Source organism: Talpa occidentalis, unplaced genomic scaffold (genome assembly GCF_014898055.3).
Source record: "Talpa occidentalis isolate TD23 unplaced genomic scaffold, MPIMG_talOcc4v2.1 talOcc4.17, whole genome shotgun sequence".
In the NCBI taxonomy this organism is placed as follows: domain Eukaryota; kingdom Metazoa; phylum Chordata; class Mammalia; order Eulipotyphla; family Talpidae; genus Talpa; species Talpa occidentalis.
Genome location: NW_023601754.1, coordinates 4,146,632 through 4,174,422, shown reverse-complemented (window position 1 = coordinate 4,174,422; position 27,791 = coordinate 4,146,632). Strand labels below are relative to the sequence as shown.

At 49.2% G+C, this 27,791-nt stretch overlaps 1 protein-coding gene across 1 annotated transcript; it reads left to right on the top strand.

Moving 5' to 3' along the window:
• The first annotated feature begins 1,420 nt into the window (after positions 1 to 1,420).
• LOC119250297 (uncharacterized) lies at positions 1,421 to 27,502 on the top strand. Its single transcript, XM_037518053.1, has 6 exons — positions 1,421 to 1,540; positions 4,360 to 4,463; positions 13,966 to 14,047; positions 19,928 to 20,125; positions 21,899 to 21,990; positions 27,310 to 27,502. The coding sequence occupies exons 1-6, from the start codon at positions 1,514 to 1,516 to the stop codon at positions 27,500 to 27,502; spliced, it is 696 nt and encodes a 231-aa protein (XP_037373950.1). The 5' UTR covers positions 1,421 to 1,513.
• Positions 27,503 to 27,791: the final 289 nt, after the last annotated feature.

The following is a 27,791-nucleotide window of genomic DNA, read 5'->3' as shown; positions in this document are numbered from 1 at the left end:
AATTTATGCTTTCAATTTTTGAAGTTTAAGAAAAACTTTTCTGTAGCTTAAAAGCGCCAGGAGAAATTTTTAAAGACAACCCTGATGCAAAAGAAAATATAATATTCCACCATCAATTAAATATAATTAAATAATTGTGGAAGAGGGACATAGATCAGAAATTTTAAAACTCAAAATAGATTGATTAGTGGGAACTAATATTAAATAAATTGAAGAAAAACTTGAAATGACTAAGGTATCTACAGAAAATGTAAGTAAAGATAATGGATACAGACAAAAAGTACCAAGAAAATGAAATTAAAGCAGTAAGTAGAAGGAATCTTGGGGAAATGGTAGATATGTTGGGCAAACATTAGTATAATTAAAGAAGTTCAAGAGGAAAATAAAGCAATGAGATAGGACTAATATATAAAATTGTAGTTCCAGAAGTCATTCCTAAAGTAAAAGACCTGAATACATATTGTAAGGGCCCACTAGGAAGAAAAATTGCTTCACAACTCAACTCTGAAACATAGTAATACAACTAGACATTAAAGTTAAGAAAATAAGCGGTGGTACTCCATGGGAAAAAAGAACAAGTCATATATAAAGAAAACAGAATCAAATCAGCATTAGATTTCCAGAAGCAACTTATAAAGCAAGACAGTAGTGAAGTAGTTTTAATCAAAAAACTCACATAAAGTGTAAACTAAGGATTTTTTTTAATCCAATTTAGCTGTTTTTCACCTCAAGGCTAAAAGAAAAAATATGGTTTTGGTGAAATTCACTCAACATAAAATTAACTTTTAAAATCAACAATTCAGTGGCATTTATTGCATTGGCAATGTTCTGCAGCCACCACCTCTGATTCCTAAACACTTCATCACTCCAAAGTAAACTCTGTTCACATTAAGCATTTACACCCTATCACCCTTTCGCTTAGCTTCATGTTGTCAGGTCTGCCCGTGTTGTTGTATGTATGTATCAGTACTTAGTTTCTTTTTATGGCTGAATAATATTTCCATTGTATGAATAACCGCCATTCACTTAGCTGCTCATCCACTGGTGGACACTTAGATTGTGTCTGCCTTTTGGCTAGTGTGAACAGTGCTGCACGAATACTTCAGGATAAGGACTTGCCTGAGTACTTCTTTTCAACTCTCTTGGGTATATCTAGAACTGGAATTGTTGGGTCATTTGACAACTCTTTAAATTTTTGAGCAACTACCAAACTTTTCCACCACAGTTGGACCATCTTTTATTCCCACTAGCAAAATGCATGGAATACCATTTCTCCACATCCTTGCAACACTTGTTTTCTTTTTTCATTTTGCATAGCCATTCTCTGAGTGAACGGGTATCTAATTATGGCTTTGATTTGTGTTTCCTTAATGACTAAGGATACTGAGCATTTTTTGCATGTGCTTATTTATAGAAAAACCATTTTAGATGTGCAAGAATTTATGGAATTTTGTACTAATGAATCCTTCATGGGGAATCTTCTTGAAACCACCTTCATCCAACTAAGAGACCAATGAGAAAACTGTTGAAAGGTCTGGTGGTAAGCACTGACTATATTTAACTGTAGAGCTCAGACAAGCCAAAGATGGGAATAAATTGGAAGCGCAATGTAACTTAACTGCTTTGACAAAGTAGATAGAACGCAGTTTTTAACCAAAAAAAAACTGTGTGTTGGGGAGAGGTGGTAAAATAGAATAAATTCCTTGATTTCACATAGATTATAAGTGATAGTAAAAGAAATCATTTAAACAGATAAAAGGAAGCACAAGTCTAAATTAAAACATGAATCAGAGGCTATTTTAAAATGACTTTAAGTCATATAGTACTATGCAAATACATTTGAAAATCTAGATGAAATGGAGAATTTCTAGAAAATGTAGCTTGCCAAAATTGAGCCTTGTAGATGGAAAATTTAAAAGGCTAATTTCCATACCAAAAAAATGTTATTCAAGAGCTAAATCCAAAAAAGCACTACGCCCAGGTTTTACAGGGAATTTTAATAGACCTTCAAAGACTAGATAACTTAAGGCTATGCCAGAGCTACAACAAGAATGAAGACTTTCTTAATCTTTCAAAGTAGTGATTATGCCATTAATTTAAAATAACAATAAACACTGCATATGCATACATGAAAGAAAATTATAGACTGGTCCCACTTATGAATATTAAAGCAAAAATCCTAAGTAAAATATTAGCAAATAGAATTGAATACCACATTAAATATGTAATGCATCATGATTAAGAGGTGTTTATTCCAGAGATACAATGCAATGCAACAAACCCAGATACACATAAGGGACACATCAAAGGTAGCCTACCAAAAAACAGGAAACAGATAACTCAGTAATAAAGCCAGAACCACTAAAAAGGCATCTAGAAAAAAAATTAATTGAATCCCTACTCATACCTTGAAGCAAAATAAGTTCTATAAATATTTACATACAAAAGAAAAAACTATAAATGAACTAGAATAATTATTTTTACAGTCTTGAGTGGGGGTAGCCTCTTTAGTCATGACACAAAATTCAGGAACTCTTAAAAAATAGCAATAAATTTGACTATACAAAAATAAAATCTTTGTGGCAAAAAAAAAAATCATAAAATTAAGAGACAAATGAAAAATTTGGGAAAATATTTGCTGAAAATGGGACCAAGAGCTAATTTCCTTAATATAAAGAGCTTCCAGAGAAAACAGTAAGAAAAAGGCCAGCAACCCATAGAAAAATGGGTAAAAGATAGGAAAAAACAATTTTCTGAAAATTTCAAATGACTTATTAATAGTATTAAATATGATGATATTAAATGTGGAAAAGATTTAACAGACTCATAAAAATGCAAATTAGAAATGCAATGAGGGGCCTCCCTGGTGGCGCAAGGGGTTAAGATGCAGCCAATGAAGCAATCCGCAGCCACCGCAGCACGAGTTCAATCCCCGGCCAGGGAACCGATTCACATGGTGCAGCAGACCTCTCCTGACTCCCTGCTGCTCCCCTCAGCAGTGCATTTCAGTCAGTCTGCCTGTTCTGTTCCCCACTCTGTCTCTGGTGGATCCTCCCACCCCCCCACACCTCTGGCCTGTACCCCAGTTCTTGTATGCATAAATAAATAAATCTTTAAAAAAAAAAAAAAAGAAATGTGATGAGATACAATTTCTGTACTACCAGATTAGTAAAATCAAGCATTTTACCAAGCGTGAGAGGGGCTCTAGAGAAACAGGCACACACATGGCTTGTGAGAGGATAAATGCCCACAAGTGTTATGGAGCACAGTTTGGCAGTTCTATCAAAATTAAAAATGCACTTTTCTTTTAATCTAATCCAACAATTCCACTTCAGAGAATTTATCCCCAAGATGTACTTGCAAATGTAAGAAATGGTATATGGATAAGGTGGTTTATTTCAGCATTGTTTCATAAAGCAAAAATTGGAAATACCTAATTATCCAATAGGAATCTCATCAATCCTACAAACGAATACTGCCCCATAAAAGGAGTCAACCAATCATATATGTGATTCTCTAGAAGGACCTCTAAGACACATTCTTGCCTGTTTTTTGTTTTTTTTGGGGGGGGGGTTTGTTTTTTACTTTAAACAACAGAAATTTATTCTCTCACAGTTCTGGAGTCTAGGTCCTGTGAATGCTCTAAGGAAGGACATTTCCCAGACCTCTCCTAGCTTCTGCTGGCTGCTGATAAGTCCTTGGCACTCCTTGACTTCTAAACCCACCAGCCCACGATGCCTCTGTCTTCACAGTGTGTTCTGTTCTCAGCGTCTGTCTCCACAGTACAGCTTTTTTTTTTTTTTTAAATATTTATTTATTTATTTATTTATGCAAGCACTGGGCACAGTCAGAGGCACAGGAGGGTGAGAGAATTCACCAGAGCCAGAGAGGGGAGCAGAGCAGGCAGAAGGACCGAAGTACACTGCTGAGGGGAGCAGCGGGCGGCAGGAGAGGTCTGCGCGCCATGCGGGACCCTCCTCTGGTGGCCGGGGAGCAGCCGGGGATCGAACCGGCGCCGCAGAGGCTGCGGGCAGCTTCGCAACCCAGCGCTCAACCGCTGCGCCACCGAGGAGGCCCTCCACAGTACAGCTTTAAGTACAAAAATTAAAGAATTATAGGTGTCATATGCAACAAATTATATGCAAATGTATATGTGCATGTGCTCAAATACACGTAAAATATTTCGGGACGTATATCCAAGAAGTTGGTAAATGGTAACTTCTAGAAAAGGGTAGCTAGAGAGTAGAAGAAAAATTTGTTCCCATTTGTATTTTTTACAGCTATATTGAAATATATATATATAGAGAGAAATTTGTCTATTTCAAGTATGCAGTTCAGTGATTTTTAATATATTCACAGAGTCCTGCAACCATCATCAAAATCAAATCAGAACATTTCAGCACTCCAAGGAGAAAGTGCGTACAGCCATTCTCCATTCCTGCCATCTACATCTCTAGCCCCAGGTAATCACTGCTCTGCTTTCTGTCTCTACGGATTTGCCTAGTCTGCACATTTCAGAGGAATGGAATCATACAGTGTGTGGTTTTGTGACTGGTTTCTTTCATTTAGCATAATATTTTCAAGGTTCATCCACATTGTAGTATGTAATAGTATTCCACTCTTTTTTATTGCTGAGTAATATTCCATCGTATGAACACAGTGAATACGGTCATATATTGCTTAATAATGGGATTGTGAATAATTGAGAAACAGGCTGTTAAGCAATTTCATCATTGTGAGAACATCACAGAGTGAACTTAGACAAATCTAAATATATGGCCTACTTCACTATGTTATATATGCAGTCTGTCCTTGACCAAAACATCATGATGCAACACAACCGTATACCATTTTGTTTATGTATTCATGAACTGATAGATATTGAGGTTTTTCTCCCCCCACATTGGGGCTGTTATGAAAAATGGTATGAACACTTGTGCACAAATTTTTATGTGGATGCATGTTTTCATTCCTCTTGGGTATAAACCCAGGTGTGGAATTTCTTGTTTTATGGTATCTTTTTGAGGCACTGCCAGTTTTCCAAAGTGTCTTCCATGATTGGTAGTCTGAATGTAGACAGCTTCAAACATTGGTTCAAAATCTAAATGGTATAGCCAGCTCAATAGGACCCTCAAAGATCCAGAGTCTTTCTGTATTTGTAGTGTGCCATCTTTAATGTGTTGGTTAAAATGATACTTATAGGTGCTGCAGGCCTCTTGTGTTCAGGTAGTGATATCTCTAATATGGGATTTTGTCCAGAGGATAGGTATAAGGCCATGATGAGCCCAATCTGCTGGACTCCCTATCACCAGGCTGGTCCTATTTACTGTACTGCTAAATGCTCAGCCTTCCAGCAGCAATGGACTAACACTGAACCCTGGGATCATACCATCTTTCAAGGAGACCCACCACTCATTTAACGGCAACTGGATTACACTGAGCTCATTCTGTTTTGGAGGAGGCAGTAATTGTTCTTACTGGAATTGATACCTTCTCTAGGTGTGTATTTTCCTTCTCTGTCCACAGTGCCACTACCAGTAACATGGAAAGGATAACAAAATAACTTTTATCAAATGAGATGCCACATAACATTGCCTCAGATGATGGGACACATTTTATGAAAGAAGAGATATGACGGCTTGAACCTAACACTGCAGTGCCCAGAAGCAGCCATCCCAATAGAACATTGGAATGGTCTACTGCAGGCTCAGCTGAAGTGCCTGCTTCAACACAACTGAGAAAACTGAGATGATTCCATTTGCAATAGCATCAAAAACCATAAAGTATTTAGGAATAAACTTAAACAAATAGGCAAAATATCTCTGAAAACTATAAGACATTGATGAAAGAATTCAAAGAGGATACAAATAAATGCAAAAGTGTGCAGTGTTCATGGATTCAGAGAATATTGTTAAAATGGCAATATGACCAAAAGTCATCTATACATTCAATGCAATCCCCATCAAGACTCCAGTGACATTTTTTTACAAAAGTAGACAAAGCAATCCTAAAATTTATATGAAACCATAAAACAGCCAAATGGCTAGTCATCTGAGCAATCTGGAGAATGAAGAACAAAGAGGGAGGCATCACAATTCCAAATGTCTAGATACTATAAAGCTGTAGTGGTCAAAACAGTATGGTACTGATATTAAAAAAAAAAAAAACCAGACAAATAGATCAATGAAAAATAATCAAAACCCAGAAATAAACCCAAGCATATATGGTTAACTAATATTAGACAAAGAAGCACAGACTACTCAATGGAGAAAAGACAGTTTCTACAATAAATGTAGCTCAGAAAGCAAATACAAAAGAATGAAACTAGCTCTCGTCTTACAATCACAAAAATTAACTCAATGGCTCAAAGACTTAAATGTTAAGACCTGAAACCATTGAAACTCCTAAAAGAAACCATAGGACAAAACCTCCTTGGCTTTAGAAATGATTTTTTGGCTATGTAACAAAGCCCAAGCAACAAAATTAGAAATAGACAGATGAGACTATATCAAACTAAAAAGAATCTGCACAGCAAACAAAAAATAAATAAATAAATCAACAAAGTAAAGATAACCTATGCAATGGAAGTAAATATTTGCAATTCAAGTATCTGATAAGGGGTTAATATCTAAAATCTATAAAGTACTCACGGAACACAAGCAGTCATCACTATCACCATCCCCATCATCATCCCCATCACCATCATCACCATCATCATCACCGTCATTGCCATCCAGGTTAAAAATGAACCAAGAACATGAACATAGAGTTTTCCTAAGAAAATGGATGAATCGGGCCTCCCCGGGTGGCGCAGTGGTTGAGCACTGGGCTGCGAAACTGCCCGCAGCCTCTGCAGTGCCAGTTCGATCCCCGGCCACGGGCGAGGGTCCCACATGGCGCACAGACCTCTCCTGCCGCCCACTGCTCCCCTCAGCAGTGTATTTCGTCAGTCTGCCTGTTCTGTTCCCTGCTCTGGTTCTAGTGAATTCTCTTACCCTCCCGCGCTTCTGACTGTACCCAGTGCTTGTATAAATATTTATACAAGATTATTTATATAAGATTTATTTATTATCAATAAATAAATATTTTAAAAAAAGAAAAGAAAATGGATGAATCGCCAACAGGTACGTGAAAAGATGCTCAACATCACTAGTTGTTAGGGGAATGCAAATCAAAACCACAGTGAGATACCACCTTCTGTTAGAATGAACATCATCAAAAAGTGTTGGCAAAGACAGGGAGAAAAGGGAAGTATTGTGCATTGCTTGTAAACTGATACAACCACTATGGGAAAAAACTAAAAACTAAAATTTGAACTACCATAAGCTCCAGCAACCCCACTTCATTTCACAGAAAATGAAAACATTCACTGAAAAAGATATACATGCTATGAAATTGGATTTCATAGCAACATTATTTATAATAACCGAGATAAGGAAACAATGTATGTGTCCAACAACAGCTTAATAGAGAAGTTGTGAGATATATCTGTATGTAGTGATGTCTTATACACACACATATTATAATGCATTATTATTCAGCCATAAAAACATAATGAACTTTTGCCATTTGTGACAGCATGAATGATCCTTGGAAATAAGTGAAAAAAGTCAGACACAGAAAGACAAATACTGTATGATCTCACTTATATGTGGAAAATTAAAATAAAAATTTTTTTTTAGAATGGTTTTTTTTTTTAAAGATTTATTTATTTGTTTGTTTGCTTATTTATACATACAAGCACTGGGTACAGTCAGAAGCGCGGGAGGGTGAGAGAATTCACCAGAGCCAGAGCGAGGAGCAGAGCAGGCAGAAGGACCGAAGTACACTGCTGAGGGGAGCAGCAGGCGGCAGGAGAGGTCTGTGCGCCATGTGGGACCCTCGCCTGTGGCCGGGAAGCAGCCGGGGATCAAACCGGCGCCTCAGAGGTTGCGGGCAGCTTCACAACCCAGCGCTCAACCACTGCGCCACCGGGGAGGCCCTAAAATAAAATTTTTTAACTATACACATAACAAAGAGATCAGACTTAAGGTTACCAAAGGCAGAGAGCGGGGTGAGGGGAATCAGGAAGTAGTCAAGAGGCACAAACTTCCAATTTTAAGATAAAGAAGTACTTGGGGTGTGATGTACAGCATGACGGTAGCTAACACTGCTGTATGAGACATGAAAGCTGTTCAGAGTAAATCCTAATGGTTCTCATCACAGAGAATGTTTTTTTCTTTTTCTCCTTATTATAACTATATCAGATTATGGATGTTAACTAAACTTACTGTGGTGATTATTTCATAATATATGTAAGTCAAACAATGATGCTCTATACTTAAATTTATACATTGATGTATATCAATTAAATCTCAATGAAATCAGAAGGAAATTCCCGTTTCCTGTGAATTCCTCTTCAGTCACCTATCCGTCTGAGCTCACTGACTGACAAACATTCAGTTTACGGTATCTCTTAGAGCATGGCTGCCAATCTCTTTTCCCGACCATCTCCCTGACATGTATTTCTTTGGAGTCCAGCTCCTTGGAATGTGGCTGTCTTGTTATTATCATTGTCATTTCTTGCCATGGCAGAGCAACTCCTACTATAAATCGTGATGTTTAACATGTCTGTAGAGTACAGTAATTAGCATGCTACTGGAACAGCGAAGGAAGGCATTCTTCCTTGGAACACCATTAGTAGCTTCCCAGGGAATGAAAAAAATACTTCTGTTGCTAACACCTGGCTTTGAGTTCAAGCAAGATGTCAGGAACAGCAGCCTGGGGAGTGGTTGCTGCCCACTAATCCCCAATCAGGCCCGACATATGCAACATGGTCTATTTCTACTGTAGACACTTCATTTGAATCTGATAAACAAAGTCACTGTAAATATTTATATTTTCTTATTACACGTCCATGGGAATGATTTGCATGGAAGGATTCTTAAATGCCAAGTAAAACACTATCTTCAAGTTGACACCAAATAATTGCTTTTGTGACAATTAACTTCCCACTTTGGGTTAGTCTTATTGTCATTGTTTTTGTTATTAAAAACCAACTACACGACATCAAAGGCATGACCCATGAAAGAAATAATTGATAAGCTGGACTTCATTAAAATTTAAAACTTCTGCTCTGCATAAGACACTGTCAAGAGAATGAGAAGATAAATCACAGACTAGGAGAAAATATTTGCAAAAAAGATTATCTAATAAGAGACTGTTATTCAGAATATACAAAGAACTCTCAACATTCAGCAAAAAGCAAATTAACAAACTAATTCAATTAAAAATAGGTGAAAGACCCAAGCTAACACCACACTGAAAAAGATATACAAATGACAAGTGTGCATATGAAAAGATGTTTAGCGCCACATATCACTGGAAGGCTGTTAAGTAAAACAAGATAATACACCTATTAAAATGCCAAAACTCTGGAGCTTTGACAATACCAAATGCTGTCAAGGATTTAGTTCATTGTGAATCCAATCTCATTTGTTGCTGGTGGGAATGCTGGTGGGTTATGCCAAAAATTGTTGTAGAGCAACCCCGATACAAAACGGGGTGCCTGACTGTGGGTCCTCACCCGCGCGCTTAAAAGGACTTATCAATGCTCTACTGCAGGCACACGTGAAAGGTTAATAAAAGGTTTATTTACAAGGGAAAGGGAAATGAGGAAATGTACAGCTCTGGGAGAAAAGTGGGAGACAAAGTTTTAAATGAGTCCTACCCGATCCGCCGATCAGGAATCCCAAAATGGCGCTCTGAGAGCTGGCCGCCAGCCAGGAGCTGTGAAGCCAGGAGGCGAGCGATCGCGAGCCAGAGAGAGAGCAAGGCCCACGTGTTTGGTTTTTATATCCAACCTGGCTGCCCAACTCCACCCTCAGGTCCCAGCCACCCTCCCCTTGGTGGTGATGGGATTTGTCTTTCCCAATGTCCTGATGGCTTTAGTCTGGAGTGGGGGTGGAGTCCACAAAGCCTGTATGAGATTATCTCAGGACATCCTTTCCCCCTAACAAAATGGCACAACCACTTTGAAGACAGTTTGTCAGTTTCTGACAAAATTAAACATACATATGACTGAGATATCATGTTCCTTTATATTTACTCAAATGAGCTGAAAACTTAGGTCTACACAGTAACCTACATATAGAAGTTCACAGCAGATGTATTCATAGCAATCAACAGTTGGAAGATGAGCAGATGAATGGATAAACTGTGGTACATGTAGACAATGGAATATTATTCAGTGCTTTTTAAAAAAGCCATGAAAATATTATCCCTCTCAAAATGTGATTCCACATAGCACTTAAACATTTCACTGAGTACATGCTCTTCCAGTTACTGTTTTGTTCTAGCTGAAATCATTTGTAGGAACTGCTGTTGTTTAAGGTCAAACTGCAGAACGAGCTAAAACTGCTTGAATCTGCACAGCCTAGCTGAGAGGCGCAAACGTTTAATAGCAACAACAAAAAGGCTTGCAAGTCTGGACCCTGAAGAAAACTCTGCTCCTCTGTTTGCTGGAAAGTACACTCCACTTCCCAAAGAAGGGGCTTTGGAACAGGAGTTCCCCTTCTTCAGTTAAGCAGTAAAGCTCTTGCCCTACTTTACTCAACCTGGTTGTTGTACCAATTGGCCACCAGTCACCAGAGAGCAAACCCTCTTGGGATCAGTGACAAAAAGATACAGACAAAAAAAGAGAGATTACTAAGTCCAAGAAGTAAACCTGAAAAGGCTACATATTGTATGCTCCCACCTATATGACATTCTATAAAAGGCAAAACCATGGAGACAGTGAAAAACATCAGTGGATGCCAGGGCTTTAGGCAAAGGGGACGATGACTAGGTGGAGTACAGAAGACTGTTAGGGCAGTGAAGCTATTCTTTATGATGCTGTAAGGGTGAGCATGAACCAAGCAAACCTGGGGGAAAAGAGAGGACCTGGCTGGCGGGTCCTCGGCCACGCTTACAACTGCAGGGCACAACTCAAAAGCAAGAGTGAAAGAGAATTTATAGTCAGTGCAAGGCTGATGCAATCTGTCCTATCCCAGATAGTGTTCATGGTGCAGAGTCCAGGCACGAAGCTGCACATGGAAGATGGCCGCGGGCTCCCTCAGCGGAGGAAGCGGGAGCCAAACCGACAAGATGGCCACGGGCTCCCTCAGCGAAGAAAGCGGGAGTCACCCCCACCCCCCAAGGGGCCGCGGGCTCCCTCAGCGGAGGAAGCGGGAGCCAACCCAACAAGATGGCCATGGGCTTCCTCAGCAGAGGCCGCGGGCTCCCTCAGGGAAGGCCGGGGACGTCAACCCGACAAGAATGGCCACGGCTCCCTCAGCAGAGGATGAGGTAGCCAACCCCGACAAGATGGCCCCGGCCTCCCTCAGCGAAGAGAGCGGGAGCCAACCCAACAAGATGGCCACGGGCTTCCTCAGCAGAGGTAGCGGGAGCCGACCCCGACAAGATGGCCGCGGGCTCCCTCAGAGGAGGATGAGGTAGCCAACCCGACAAGATGGCCGCAGGCTCCCTCAGCAGAGGAAGCAGGAGCCAACCCGACAAGATGGCCGCGGGCTCCCTCAGCAGAGGATGAGGTAGCCAACCACGACAAGATGGCCACAGCTCCCTCAGCGAAGCAAGCGGGAGTTCTCCCCTCCCCCAAGGGGCCGCGGGCTCCCTCAGCGGAGGATGAGGTAGCCAACCCTGACAAGATGGCCGCGGGCTCCCTCAGCAGAGGAAGCGGGAGCCAACCCGACAAGATGGCCGCAGGCTCAGTGAGGAGCGACTGGAGCCGGCACGCATGATAAACCAGTCTCCTGTGATGACTTGCACGGCAGTTTGTCCAAGTAGAATTTTTTCCCTCCTGACACGGAGACCAGCTGACGGCTCCCAGGAGAGTAGATGTGCTGTCGGCATAAGTAGGCGCAGGAGGGATGTGGAACATGACGGACATGAGGAACACCCCTTCCTGAGACACGCTTGGGCGTCTGTCACCGCCGCAGAGCTCGGCCGTTCTCGCTGCCGCTGGAGGCTGCGGCGCGGGTGTGGGACGGGCCCTGAACTTCGATGGCGGCCTGTGAGCGGCCGAGCGCCCGCCCGGGATGGTTGTGGGCAGCGCCTGAGGGGCACGTGAACATGCACCCGAGAGCCCCTAACTCCCACATCCTGACTCTTCTTTGTCTTCAGCTCTCCTTACAGGGAAAGGAATTTAAACAAGAGCCTCGCCCCGAGGAGAGCTATTGCCAATATTGGCAGGTTCTGAAACAATAATCCATTGTGGGGAAAAGAACAGGCAGTACAGCAGTGTGTGCTGTGTGAACCAGTAAAAGTTTTTAAAACAAATTCAATAAACAAATGCAGCAACCACAAAACCAAAGCGCTCTATGATTTCAGGACCCTGAGGAGCACATACCCACCATCGACGCAGCAAATACTGGGAATTTCGTGGTTTGCAGGCTGAAGAGAGGTTCAGAAAAGCTGCAGTAAATGATGGACCCAACATCAGCCTTGATAATTAAAAAGTGGGGTAGAGCTATTGTTGGCCAAGATGCAAAAGAAAATTCCCTTTAAACGAAATAGGCCCCATTCAGAGAAATAAATCATGCTTCCTGCTCACACATTTCCTGCTGCACTTTCCCTGGAAGCTTTGTTGTTCCTTTTTCTCACCATCAATAAATAAGAATTGTTTGTTGCATATGTAACAACTTAGTATATGCCTTCTAAACTATTGTGCTCTGCAGTTAAGGGGCACATATTCTTTCCACCTGTTCTGATTGTCATTGGCATTATTAAAGCAAAAAAAAAAAAAAAAACTTTTCCATTTGGGTTTATTCAGAGAGAGTTAACATCTGATTTTACATGGAACTGTTTAAAAGAAAAAGAACAACATGGCCTGAAGCACTTCTAGCATAGGGTGTGGAAGTATTTGATGTCCTGGTGCTTGTTCATAAAAGAATGTTGTTTTGAAATCTGCAGTGAAGTCAGGGAAAGAGATTCAAAGAAAGTTCCCATTGAGACTAAATCAAATCAACACCACCCCCCCTTCACTCTGGGACAGTGGGCCCCTTGGCTCAGTGCCCACCATCTGTGCCCAGGGAGGCCCCAGCCGCGCTGCCTGCAGTGATGTGTGAATATGGGCTTGTCCCAATCTGGGCAGTGACCAGGGTAATTTGTACATAGGGACCCGCAAAACGGAGGCCGTCCAGTGGCCTGGCCCATGTCACAGTGTAAGAGGAACAGTGAGGAGACACCTCCAAGCCGGCGGGTGTTGCTCACTGGGCTACTGACGGCAGAAGGTGGCGCCCCCTCCCCAGCCTGAGCAAGGGGCTGATGGGAAGTAGGGAAGGAGCTGGGACCTTCGGCAGTTAAGCTGGTGGCCTAGACCACTGGTGAGGAGGGGTGTCTGGAGAAGCCGCCAGCCAGCTTGCCCCACATGGCTTCGGTTTGGACCTCAGTCTCTGCTCAGCGGACATACCTGGGATCAGACAGATGGCACCTGGCCACATGCCAGCTGTAAATTCATTCTCTGTGTGTGTGTCTGTGTGTGTTGTCTCTCTGTCTCTGTCTGTTCGTGTGTGGTAAATAAATCCTGTTACTGTTTCACACCTTATGTCTGCTTTTGGGCCATGTCCCGCAGCCATAAGCACACAAGTAAGGACCCACAAACCTGGTCACTCAGATTCCCCCAAGTTTCTCCTGTTGAACTAGTCACTTCAATCATCCCGCACTGGCCAGAAAGGGCTCGTTGTCAAAGAAACCTGTCATTCACCAGTCTACCCTCCAGTACAGAAAACTGGACTCACTCCCTTAGGAGGAAATCAAGTCCTGTTCCCCCGTTTTCTCTCCTAACTCTGTAAAGCTTATTCTTGCCCACAGCCCGCGGGAAGGGAGCACCACTGCTTGTGAGGCTCTGTGGCCCCCAATCCAAGGGCTGCTTTCCATGGAATAAATAAAAGCACACTCATTACTGGTTTTAATTTTGTCATTTGACAGCACTGACAGGCTGGAGGAGAGACATTTGTCCATGGTGGACCAGACTTTCCGAAGATATTTTGCAAGAGTGTGTAGCACCCAGGTAATTCCCGACCCCGCAGGCCCACAATGCTGCACAGTCTAAGAATGTGTGTTGATTCCAGAACCCCAAGAGGCGCCCAGGAAGGAAGCCTCAGTTCAGTTCAGTCCTTCTTCCCTGGTGTTGCTTGTGTCCCAGCCCTCTACCCTGCCCACACCCCAACCCTCCTCCCTGGAGGACACTTAGCTCCCACTTCTGCAGCCCAGAAAGTCCCCATGTTTGTGCTGGTGGGAGAGAAGCAAGAAGACCCTACTCCCTCATATAATGGCCCCGCCCGTGTTTCATCATCTCTCCCGGCCTCAGTTTCCCTCCTCTACAGAATGAGAATCACAAGTAGCCAGAACCGTGGGCTACTCCACACTGGACAGAAGTGCACGCAGTGCGCGGTGAGCACGCCATGGCATCAGCCACTCTCCACCTCCTGGCCTGGGGGTGGGAGCTGACTTTTCAGGGTAGAGAATGTGGCAGGCAGAGCAGCCGACCCTCCGGGTGTGCCTGAGACTTTGGGCTGAGAATGTTCTCGAATTCACTCCTGGTTACACTTTTCATTCCCAGCTGCACTAGAAGAGAGCGGGATGCCCCTGGGAAAAGAGTTCTTTGTTCCAAAAAAGGAGACATTTGAGGTTTCAAATGTAAATGACACTTACAGCCTAAGAAGTGGGAATCAGGTGTGCACACGCAGCCCTTGACACGTCTCCCTGGCTTCAGAGGGGAGCCCCAAGCTCCTCCCCTGGGCCGGCCGAGTGGAGTGGGCGGGTGACGGTAATGCAAAGAGGCAGGAGACTGCTTGCATAAGTGTTTGCATAAAACTTGGGCTTTAGAGCATTTTTTTGTTTCCAGAGAAGAAGGCTTTGTGGGTGTACTGGGTCAAGAATGCCTTTTCAAAGCATGCCTCACACCCCATATGGAAGAGCCCCCCAGGGAGGGCCTAGGTTCATGCAGAATACTTCACAGTAGGAGGGAAGGAAGGAACAACCCCTGTCAGTGCTCCAGGTCAGTGAGAATTCTTTCCTTCAAAGGATGAAGACTTGCTTGAGCTCTGGGGACCAGTTCTGGCTGTTAGACCCACCCCATGTTCCATCCCAGCCCTGCCTTCCTGTCCCCCATCCTTTACTGGCTTGAAAGATCCTATCAGAGTCCAGAGCCTCTACATGGGCCCCCCCCAAAGGAACGGCTGGGCCTCAGCCAACCAGCTCCATCACCTCCCAGGCAGCAAACAAGACCCCAGGACGCAGGCTGACATAAGCTTTACAAAACTCTCCAGAGCCAGCTGGCCTACCAACTTCAGAACCAAACGCCAGGAAACTCTGGCTGGCCTGCCAAGTCCCCAGGACGAGGGATGGAGGGCTGCTGACATGTGCCTTTGTCCTCCATGGCTCTGCTCCCTGCCAGCACGGTGCACCAGCTCAGCATAACAGGCTGGATCCCCGCAGCTCTCAGCACAGGCCGGGGAACAGCTCCAGTGGGTCTATGCTTCCTGCAGTGCTGGTCCCCCACATGTTGCTGGGAATACTCTGGATCCAGGTCCCGGGTCCGGGAAGCAGATGAGAGGCCACCATGCCACCCCCCACTCCTTGTCGAAAAGGAAAGAGGGGTCTGGTCTGCCAACCAAAGACCACGGTGCTTTTCTTGGGGAAAACTATCTTCCTTGTTTCCCAGGGGGCGCTTGACTTTTCTGCTCTCTTCTTCCTGAGGGTGCACCGGCACAACTTCTATTACCCAGATATATCTGGGCCACCTGAGGTCCCTGGCTCCCACCAGTGTCAGGCTGTCCATATCATCCGCCACAACCGAGAGCGATCGACAAGAAAGCAGAGTCTTCGCAGGCGTCCGGGAGAACTCCCTCAGAGCCCAGGCTTACCTGCGGCTAAATTTGCAGCGGCCCTTCCTCCGCCTCTCTCCCTCCCCCACCCTCCGGTCTCCACTCGCCAAAAGAGCCTTAAGTCATTTCTTCCTCCTCTATCTCTGCTCTCAGAGCTCCTCACCCTACCTTGCCAGGAAGCAGAAATCCCTTCCGCACGTCTAGGATTTCCTTCCAACACACAATCGTTCCTTTAAATCCGCCCCACTGAAGGCTGCTTGTGCAGCGAGTCCTCATCCCCATATCCAAAGGCTCACGAGTCTTGATGGCAGGCTCTGAATTTTCTAGCTCCCCTCCCTGTGACCCCATGATCTCGCCTTTGCTTCTGCACCCCTTAACTTGTCATGTGCAAGCACATGTTTTTTAATGATGAAAAAAAAAATACCTCCATTCTGGAAACTTACTGAAGGTCAAACATTTACTCAGTCATTAAAACCGTCTGTGCTGGTGCAATTTACGTTTGTATTTGCAAGGAAAACAGAAGCGCCTGGTCGACAGCATTTTATGGCTTTTCTCCATTCACTCCAGTAGCAGAAAAGGAAACACCACCTCCAGAGAGAGCAACCCCCGCTGCTCGGTCTTCCTCTACCAATAAAACAAAAAACAAAAAAGAGAAGCCGTGTGCCACCCCACCCCCGCACCCCAAACTCAGGCCCCATCTCAGTTTACAGAGTTTGGGTAGCCCCAGCCCCATGGACACCCCAGAAGGGGGACACCCCAGGACTGCACGTTTCCGACAGCCCTGATCGTCAGAGTCCTGCGTGTCGTGAGCTTTGGCTGCAGCTCCGGCCAGTGCAGGACAAGGCGGGGCCCACTCACGCCAGCTGCCCGCAGGGTCTTTCTCAAGATGTGGTGTCAGCCGGGGGTCAGGCGGGCTCAGGGAGTCAGCTGTAGGTGGAGGTGAGTCTCTCCATATGTCCAGAGTGGAAATTGAAAATGACCACCTACTGCGCGCCAGAATCCCTCCCCAACACGCTTGTTGTTTTGAAGAAAGGAAAGGAAAACCGTAAGCCAGGTTGAAGTCATGGGGCTTCTAATCCAAATGAACCAGGCAGGAAAACAACTCACCCCTGAAATCAAATCAAAGCGAAGCCCCAGTAGGCAGCAGGCCGGGCTGTGAGTCCAAGTGGACGTTTAATAAGCACAACTTGATGAGGGGAATGACATGCTGGAGCCACAGGAATTCGAAAGCTTCTTTTGTTTGATGAGAGGAGGGAGGCGGATGAACTCCTGAGAGATCATTTAAAATAATTTTCTCAGTGCTGACCAGGACTGGACACGGAAGACTCAAGGAGGGCTGAGGAAGATAATGGACAGCCATTTCCCTACCAGGACTGCCACATGCTCCTCCATTCCCAGCCTCCAAATTCTACCACTCCAGAATCCACTGTTAGATATTCTTTCCTTTGGACTTAAAAAAAAAATGGTTAGCTGGCCTCCCCGGTGGCGCAGCGGTTGAGCGCTGGGTTGCGAAGCTGCCCGCAGCCTCTGCGGCGCCAGTTCGATCCCCGGCTGCTCCCCGGCCACCGGAGGAGGGTCCCGCATGGCGTGCAGACCTCTCCTGCCGCCCGCTGCTCCCCTCAGCAGTGTACTTCGGTCCTTCTGCCTGCTCTGCTCCCCGCTCTGGCTCTGGTGAATTCTCTCACCCTCCCGCACTTCTGACTGTACCCAGTGCATGTATAAATAAATAAATAAAAATAAATCTTAAAAATATATATATTTAAAAAAAAAAAAAAGGCTAGCTCTCATGGGTAGAGAACACGTTTCTTCCCAATCCCCTAAAGCATGAGTCAGCTAATTTTTTTTACTTCTAATTACAGAAGAAGTATGTTACTGAATGAAATTATGTAAGATCTTGGATTTGCTTTAAAAGAATCTGAAGGTGGGGGAGTAGATGGGGCTCCAGATGAAATGCGAGGGCAGTGAGCTAATAACTGCGTTGATAACGAGGTAAAGTGGCGTCATGGGCCTGGGGGGCTCACAGCCCGTTCCTTCTACTTTTACATACGCCTGACATTTACCACCATAGAGAGGAGTTTTTTTAAAAAGGAGAACAGATCACACTACAAAAATGAATACACTTTTATTGCATAATATCCAAAAACGATTAAAAACAGAAAAGTGGCGCTGGAAAATGAGTTGCTGAAACCCCTCCGAGACGACCGCTGCGGACAGCTGCTCTTCCCTGTTTCCAATCCCGGGGTTCTGAAGCCAAGAAGAACCTCAGAGGCTGCCTGAGGGGTCCAGTGTCTTCTTCACTTGTGAGGGCGCAAAGCTTGGAGAGGAAATGACAGCAGAGAACTGGAGTCCAGGCCCCCGGCCTGTGCTCAGTCTGGGCTGACCCTCCGGGAGAGGAGTTTCTCCGAAGCACCCTTAGCTGCTTCCCCGGCCAGGGTCTCTGTGCTGGCCAGGGGAGCCGGAGCGCGAGGGCTTTCCACCCCGCAGGAAGGACCTTGTGCAGGGCCCCGCCATGAGGGCGGGAAACCGGCCCCCACATCCTCCATCTAGGGGCTGCTGATGCTTTCGCCCGCTTCGTGGAGATCAGCGTGTGAGCGCCTCACCCACCCGCCCCCCACGGCCCCCAGGAGACGTAGGGGCAGGTCTGGTTGGCAGCTGTCACCACAAGTGGCTTCAAGTCCGTGGAGTCAGTGAAGTTTGATTGGGAAGGAAAAGCAAATTTCAGTCCGGTCTCCAGGCTCCCCTCGCTGGAGTGGGAAGGAGGAAGAGGCCGCGTGTAGCCTGCAGCGGAACCTCAGGGGCCCCCGGCCCCGCCGGCCTCAGAAGCGAATGGGCAGGGCGCCATGGACGTGCTCACGGTGCCCGCTGTGTCCTCGCAGGCCCCCCAGGGCCCCAGGGCCGCCCGCATCTGCCAGGAGACACCAGGAGTCGGGAAACTGAGTCACCAGGCTCCAGAGGTCCCTGCCTGCCCCATTTCACCGCCACCCACACCTGACTGCCTGAAGCCATCGCAGATGCAGCCGGTCTCCCCCCTCAGACCTGCGCGGCGCTTCTGGCCTGCTTCGTGGGCTCGTCACCCTCAAGGAGCTGTCCTGACGGGAAGTGCCCTGCATGGGGAGGTCCCGCGGCGAGACCCACCCGCTTCATGTCATGGGCATCGTGCAGGACATCTCTCCCCGACTTTCCTAAGGTGTTGGGGGCGAGGAGCGTATATGAGACATGGGCTTTTGAGAAAGAGGGGTGCGCGGCCCGGTCACCCCCGGTGATGAAATCAGCAGAGAGAGCGCACCCCTCCACGCCCACCCCGGGCAGGGGCTCCTGCTGTGGCACCCGTTGTCCTTCCCACAAACACTGTTTGAGTCTGTATTAGTTTGGGGTTCCCCCAGAATCAGACCACAGGGTCGTTCATTTGGAGGTGATCCTAAAACCCGTTAGGGGGGTAGCGAAGGGAAGGAAACTGAGGCACAGTGTGTTATCGCGCAACCTGGTGGGCCGCTTCACCTGGCCAGGACTCGGCGCAGCGGGGAGGGCCGGGGCAGCGGCCCTGAGGTCAGGGCTGTGTTTCCTGGCCCTTGGCCTGTCGTGCGCACGAGCAGAGCAGCCAGAGGACCCCTGGGGCCGGCAGCGGGAGGTCGGGCCAAGGAGAAGGTGTAGCCCAAGGGCCACTGACGACTCTGCAGCCAGGCCCGACCCTGTGTCCCGCAGCCCCTCCTGTGCCAGGCTGGGAGGCCGGGAGCTCTGCGGAGCCCTCACAGGCCTCTTCTGCCCAGACGCCCCTGCCGCTGGGCTCCCCTCCGGACTCTGGTCCTCTCGCCCAACTCCACCCAGGAACCGGGCTCCCAGCGCCCTCTGTTCTCAGGCCTGACAGTTCCCAGCCCGCTGCCCGGGCCCCTTCTCAAGACCAGCCAGCGCCTTCACGCCCACCTCCTCAGCTCTCCCTGCCCTGCGCCCACCTGCCTGGGGGGTGTGAAGACCTGCCCCCTGCCTCGTGGTGCCCCGGCCGGGGCTCAGGGGCCACCTCGGTGGCTTGTTGTCTGGTGCTTCTACCTCCTCTCTCGTGACAGGGAACCTGGGGAGATGCTCGGGGCAGGGAACGGCCGCTGTGTGTGAGGAGACGCAGGAAAGCCTCCCAAAGTTCACCAGAGCCAGAAGCAAGTGTGAACGTGGCATGTGCCACCGTGAAGGCCCGGGAGAGAAAGGCCCTGGAGCCAGGCACGGAAGGCTTCCCGGAAGAAGAGGAGCGTGGGGCCGAGGCCTGGGCGGTGAGTAGTTTCAGGGACTCCTCCAGGGGGCGCCAGCCCCGGGTAGCCTGGCCCGACCTCATCTCCCAGGTCTGCCTCACCGTGGCCCTGGGCAGCGGGCAGAAGGGAGGGCTGGGCCCAGACCTGTGGGGGAAGCTGGACTTGCCCGCATGACAGCCCTGCAGGGGAGACCGCGGATGCCGCGGGGTGCACGGCAAGTGGGGTTGTCTCCGGCTGCAGCTTTAAGGAGCCCTGTGGGGAGAGAGACAGAGAAGGGGGGACAAAGCGGAGAGCCAAGGAGAAGGAAAGGCGCGAGAGAGGACGGCAGGAGTTAGACACACACGGGAGCCTTCAGCCTGGCCGGGCAGCTTTTGGAAGCTGGACCATCTGGGGCATCAGAGGAGTTAGGCTGAGGCCTTGCCGTGGCCCCAGCTCAAGAGGCCCCCACGGGGGTGTGACGCCCACCCTGAGCTGCCCGCTGGCCCAGAGGCCCGGGCTGGTCGCAGGGCTCAGTCCGGCTCTTTGGAAAAGAAAGGCAAGAGCTTGTGAGAAGTGGGACGGGCCTGATTGTCTAAAGGAGTTCAGCAGCCAGGTGGGAGGACCCCGGGGTGCCTCCAGCAGCGAGAGCCAGAGGAGGAGGCCCGGCAGGTGATAATTGCCAGGAGAAGGAAAGCGGATCCACCCGGCCCACATCTTGGCCTCGCCCAACCCAGCCAGCTCTGGAGAAAATAAGAAGGTTTGCGATTTCTGGTTGTTCACACTCAGAATCGAAAGCTGAAAAACTTGCAAACATCTGGTTTTTACAGCGCCAAACCCCCACCGCTCCCGCCGGAATATTTAGTAATGTTATGGCTCCATCTACAGCCTGAGGACGGATCTTCGTGGCCGAGGCCTCCCGGCTCCAGCGTCTCGGGCTCATTGCAATCAACACTAATAGGCGCCCGCCCCTACCTGCGCCCTCACGCCACGCTCCCTTGGGACTGCTCGGGAAGCTCTTTTTTCCAGACTGCGTCTCCATCAGCAGCTGCTCAGAACATTCTAGAACCCTTGCAGCCAAAATCGTTTTGGTGTTTTCTATTTAACACCATTTGTTATGAGTTGAGTTAAAAATGGGCTTTTTTCCCTACTTTTTTTTAAGTCCTAACAACTAAACAAAAAGCCCTTCAAAACAGCAAGGTCATGTTGTCCGACATCCGACAAGCCTTCCGCTCGCACCTTCCGATTCTGTCCTGAGCGCAGGAGGTCGGGTCTCGCTCTACCCCGTAGTGGACGCGTCAGAGAGAACTTCTGCTTCCTCCCCTTGCGGCTGGAACCTTCCCACAGGGGGCAGGAAAGAGGAGAAAGACCAAGGTCACCGGTGGACCCAGCGGTCCCGGCTGGCAGCCACCGTGTCACAACAAGTCGGAACCAGGAAGGCTGTTCCCTCAGCAGCCGAAAGATTTTTGTCCTGGTCTGGTTTTTGTCTCGGGAGTAGTAGTAGACTTTTCTTAATTAAAAAAAAAAAAAGTAATGTGAAAATCACTATTTGTTTTGTGCAAAAACCTTAGGAAAAAAGACAAGGAAATTTTTTAAATCCAAGACATTCAAAATCCTGTCAGCCAGGACCACTGTGGCGGTTTAAGGGGCCCTGCCCTCGTTTTGTCTTCACAAAAACGGGGCTGTTTTCTCTCCCCCACGGGAGACACACCCCCGTCACTGCCTGTTCCTCCACGTGACGGTGTCGCCTCAGAGCAGCCCTTCCGACGGCCAAACCAGCATTCGTGGACGCCACACAATGGCCCCGTTTTCCATCAGGAGAAGCTTTGGAAATTCTGGACCAAGCGGGCAGGTACCCTGAGGCTTCTGAGACAACAGATCAAGTCTCCGACCTCCTACAACGTTGTAGGGTAAAGAAAATGTCAGGCTTTTCTGCCCTTCCGCCATCAGGATAGATGATGGATCCTTGTCCTGAATGCATGCCTGATGGCGGGCACCTGGAGTAGGGTGTGGGCCTAGGTAGATGGGATTCAGCTGAGCTTAGACTGTGCTTTTAAGGGCGGCGTCACGGGGGGGACGCCAGCAGTAGCAGCAGCAGCAGCAGCGGTAGAAGCCGAAGCGGAAGCCGAGAAGCAGCAGAACGAACTCCAGAGAGCTCAGATAGAGTGAAGACTTGCTGGGGGCTGGGAGGCCTGCCAGCCTCCCAGCCCCCCAGCCAGCACCCCTGCCTGCCATATGCCTGGTGAACCCCAAATAAAAAACCTGCAAAACTACTGAGGACTCTGACTCCTCCTTTACCCGGTCTGCATGGGATCAGAAAACCTGCACTGTGCCCATGTCCTGCCTTTACAAACGTCATCTCCTCTGAACCAAAGTCCAACCCCAGGACCTGAGCCCGGCCGCTGCAGAAAGGCCGATGCGGTGGTGAGGGCGCCCTGCGGGCAGCTGGAGGGGGCGACGCGATTCAGGGCATTTTTTGGCAAATCCACACCCCGTCGGGGTCCTCGCTCAGCGCGCCTCTGGGAAAACAGGCGGCAGGACTGTTCTGGAGTGTTCATGTTTTGGGCCTGGTGGGGCCCCGCAGATTAGGGAAGACAGGACGACTTCACTCACCGACCCCACACTTGCCGTGGGCCGTCGCACCCCAGTTGCTCCTCCTCCTCCCACACCTTGCCCACCCTCTGTCCCCACGGGTGCTTTCCCTTGTCCTGAGTCTTGTAAGGTTGAGCCGGCCCTGCGAGAGGCCTCCCCACAGCGTGAGAGGCAATTTTGTGCAAGCACGTGGATGCCTTCTGAGCGGGGTGGGGGGTGTCACGGGGCGAACTTGGACACCAGCTCCGTGGCGGACACGGAGGGGCCCACCCTGGGTGCTGCCACTACTGGGGTGCTCACTCGCTCTGGGGGCAAACCCTGGTTCCCCTGAAATGCGAGCTCTGGCCTGAGGACAGAACGCTGGCCTCACCAGAGCGTGGAGGTCTTCTTTCTTTAGAATGGACAGTTTCTGCATCCTGCTCCTCGGTGGGCCCAGGTCGCATGGAGGAGAGTGCGGAGTAGCTCTTCCAAGAGCAGGATCGCACAGCGGAAATCATTTAGGGGTTAATTTTGAGAAGAGCGGGCCAGAAGGAACAAGCTTCAGGTGAAAAGAAGAAAGTGCAATTTGATCATTTGCCCTTAGGAGGTGCCAAATAAAAGGGAAGCTGGCGCAGACTAGCCGGGATGGGCACAGTTGGACGCGTGTGACCTGGGTGGAGGGCAGGCGCAGGGTTGCCCCCCGTCACGGGCATGGTGCGAGCGGGGCCCCTCCGACTGCTGTCGTCACTGCGTGTTTACCAGGGGGTGATTCTATTTGGGGGGGGGGTGTGGGTAAAGACACCTGAAAGGGGAAAATATAAAAAGATTTTCAGTTCATCTCTCTCTTCCAGTGGTAAAGCCATGGAGGGTGGGGCCAGGGCGAGGGGGTGGGGCTGAAGCAGAGAGAAAATCCTTATCACAGATGAAAACCCCTGACACAGGTGATGCACACCCCACACTTTAGCAGCTCATAGTCGGGTGCTGGAGCTCACCAGATGAACGGTCATCACTGCACCAAGAGCTGACATGGTCGGATCCCATCTACCTGTCCTCTAAGCAAAATCACTTTTTACTTTATGCAACTAGGGAATAAAATAGTTTGAGGCAGGCATTTCCATCAGCCCAAGGCTCTGAATACAGCGCTGTACTCCCCAAACTCCCTGGACCAAGATCTGCGGAGGTGATAGTGAAGGTTAACAGTGTTGCTTTGGCTCTGTCACCACCTGCTTCTCAGGCATGTAGAGGGGAGAGAGATTTGCAGTGTTTTCCAAACTTATCTGATGCCAAAAGTCACCTGGAACACTTGTCAAAATACAAGCTCGCAGGCTTGGCCTTACCTAATCGGCAGTTCCAGGCTGGGCCCAGACCTCTGTAGATTCGAAAAGCTCCCTGCTGATTCTTGTGCTTGGGGGAGTCTGTCCAGGTCTCAGAAGACACCAAACTCTGAACACGCCAAGGTATGTTATTATCGTTATTATTGCAGACTTGAGTCGCCGGCCTTAGCAAATAAAAATACCGGCTATTCAGTTAAATTTCAGATTCAGAGAAACAGGGAATGATCTTTTTTTCAGCATAAGTATATCTCCTGTGATGTTTGGGATATACTTACACTAAAAATATTTGTTTTTATTTGCAACCCCGCCAGCTGCTATGCACCCTATGTCTTTTCAGAATATGGAAAACTCAAGAAAAGTCTCATTTTTAGAGAAGAAGGCATGTCAGTGATCGAGGCGTGCGCTTGTTACGTTTCTGTCTTTGAGCTTTTCAGCTCATCTGTCTCTTCTTGGTCCCAGCTCACCAGCTGCCGGGTAGAGAAAGCCCCAGCAGCTTCATCGTTCTGACAAAATAAAGCTAGTATTATTGAAGAAGACAAGGAAACGGCTTTTTAAACATAAAATACAAAGATTTTAAGGTACAACTTAGCCTTCTGCCCGTTCACACCTATGAGGCCACGAAGCAGGTTAAGTGTCACCGCCATTCCCTTGGCAATGAGTTTGTTGATTGAAAAATAACGGAGGTATCTCTAAGCCATGTGCTTTTTCTTCCCCAGAATTTCCCTGACTGCTCAGCCCCATGGCGTGGATGCTGCCTTTGTCGAATAACCCCCGACACCAAACCACCAGGTCGAAGCTTCTTCCCGACATAGACAGGTACTCACCTCACAGTCGGAAAGGTTTATAGTAGTGCCAACTTGGCAATCCCATCGTCAATTATAAAACAGACCTCCCCCGTGGTGAGGGGAGGCAGGAGAATGTTGAGATGAATATGAAAATCCAAAGGAGTGTATGGTCTAAGAATGAAATGTTTTCTAAATCAAATTAAGTTACACAGTGGAAATTGAGGAGACAGTCCTTAAGGTGACTTTTAAATGAAAATGAAATGTCTGTTAGTGAGTTACAGAGGCACAGTGATACCAAGTGGCAGGCTTGTGTCTCATTAATTTCAAACATAGATTTTTATGTGAGGCTATTTGATTATAATTTGATTATCTGACCCTGTAATTAAAGTTTATTGCCAATTTGGAAGCTTACATGTAAAATGAACTGGTTTTCTTCAAAGCAATATACAATCCTTTGGAATCATTGACTTCTGGTTTTGCATTTAAATGGAAAAGTCAGTTATAACGTGACAAACAGGTTGGGGTTTTGATCATTAATCCTGCTAAAGCAATATTCATAAATTCAATTCTGAATCAGTTGGAATACTTTTCTTTTATTAGTTTCTGTGTTATTAAATGAGATTGTTTCTGACTAATATATTTCTGGACTCAAACTGTAGCTCCGAGCTGTTATTCAAATCAAATAACATGCCCCTTACTTGTGCCTCGCACTAATAAATGCCAACTTGTGATACATTTGCAAGAGGCTGTCAGCAATATTAAAGAAGGCAATAATGCCACGGAGGTCTCCAAGTGAGCTGATTTTCTAAGGGCTGAGATCTGTCATTTTTCTTTAAAAAAAAAAAAACACAAAAACCAGATAGTTAAACCTTTTAGGCTTAAAGTCAAAAGCATGCTTTGATTCCTAGAAACAGAACTCGCAAACACCTAAATAGCCCAGACATTCGGACTAGAGAATTCATAACTGGGGGGATGACTAAGGCAGGGGAGGTGATCTCAGAGCAGAATCGGAGTGTGGACGGAACACGCTTACCTGGAGGCGATCTGCTCTTTCTTCCCACAACTTGGGTGGGCAGCAGGGGCTACCTACTGTTTTCGAAATTAGAAAAGCTCTTCACAAGCCCCTGCTGGGTTTCTGGATCATAAGGGGTCATGGGGACCCTCCTTCCTGGCCCCATTTTTTGAGGCGGAAACTGAGGTCAGGGAGCTGTCCAGCCGCCAGCAGAGTCACACAATGAGTCAAGGGCGCACCCCACATGGAAACCCCCTCCTGAGGCCTCTGGCATCCCCCACCTGCCCGACACCCCGCCAGCCACCCCGGGAGAGTGCGCCTGGGTGGACGCTGTGGAAGGGCCGGGCCCGGCCCTCCTGTCCCGTGCGGGCTGGGCTCCGCGGGCCTCGTGGGCGTGTGAATGAAATGACCTTGAGCGCAATGACCTCATGCCAGGACCGGCTGTGTTTGTGCAGCTCCACGGGGCTGCCGTCAGGCCCCACTTTACCGCTGTGCCCTCTGCCCGCCCGCCTGGTGGCCCCCCTCAGCCTCAGCTGCGGGGCTCCCTGCCCTTCCCGGGGGTGACAAGGAGTCAGACCCCCAGGTCAACTCCGGGGGTCAGGGACTTACAACACCCCACTTTCTTAAGCTCAGCGCTTTCTGGAGGTGCGCCCGGCTGTCCCCAGCGTGCGTCCCGGTGCCCCGGGTGCCCTGCGGGCCTGGGGAGGGTGCGCCCCCCAACCTGGCTGCTCTCCGCCAGGCCCCGCGCTGTGGGGTTTGCACCTTCCCCGCCGCGCTGGTCTGCTGGGCAGGCACTGACCCCCCATCCCGGCGTCCAGGTCTCCGGCTGCGCTTGGACCCTCGACGCCCCTGTCCCCACAGCCCCCCAAATGCTCGGCTCCCCGCCCCCCTGCCGAGCAGACCCCTTCTCGGGCGGGCTGGTCTCCGCGGGGGCGTCGCCCGGGGGCGGGAGAGGCCGGAGAGGCCGGGCAGGTGCAGCCGCTCTGGGGAACGAGGCGCAGGTGCGGCCCCTGGGCCGTCCGTCCGGGCCCCGCGGGCCTCCAGCGGCGGCCTCGCCCCCCGCCCCCTCCCCTCCCCGGGGGGGCGGCGGCCGCTGGGCAGCGGGGCAGCCGGGGGTGCCGGCCGCAGCGCGTCCTCCTCGCCCGCACGACGTGACCGCGGTAGGCGCCCCGGGGCGGGCGGCGGGCGGCGGGGGGCTCGGTCACGGGACGCGGCGCGAGCCCCAGGCTCTGGGCCCCCGGGGTGCCGGGCGGGCGCCGACCCCTGCTCGGAGGCCGCGGGAGGGGCTGGCCCGGGCTCGGGTCCGCTCCCCTGCCCCTGAGGGGCCCCCCCGGGCGGCCGCACCCACAGGCAGCTGGGCAGGTCGGGGGGCGCCCGGGCGCTGGACGGCGCGGCGGGGCCTGGAGGTGCCCCCCGCGGGCGGCCGTCGCGGGCGCCCGGCGCCCCAGAGCCAGAGCAGGAGGGGCTGGGCCGCGCTCCCGCCCGCCACGGGGCTGCATTCGGGGTAACCGCGGCGCCCGCTTCCAGATTCGCGCAACAGGCGCTCGACGGGCGCCCCGGGGGGTGGTTTGGGGTTCGCGCGGTCACAAGGAGGCGCCGGCCCGAGCTGCGGACCACGGCGGGGCCTGGTCCTGCCCGCGCCGGCCCCGCCCGGAACGAGCTGCTGCCGAGGGCCCCGGAGGTGCGGGCGAGGGAGCCCCGACCCCAGGAGCAGCGCTGACCCCGGGGCGCCCGCGGGACCCCCTGGGTCTGTGGCGCCTGGGGCTGGGGCCGGCGTTTGCTGGTTTTCAGTTCTTAAGCTTTTGTTTTTCAAGGGGGGTAAGACAGCATCCCGTCCCTTTGTATTTTTATTCTTTTTTAAAGATGTATTTGTGCATGCAAGAGCTGGGGTGCAGGCCAGAGGTCGGGGTGTGAGAGGATTCACCAGAGACAGGGTGGGGAACAGAACAGGCGGATCTACTGAAATCCACTGCTGGGGGGAGCAGCGGGGAGACAGGAGAGGTCTGCCG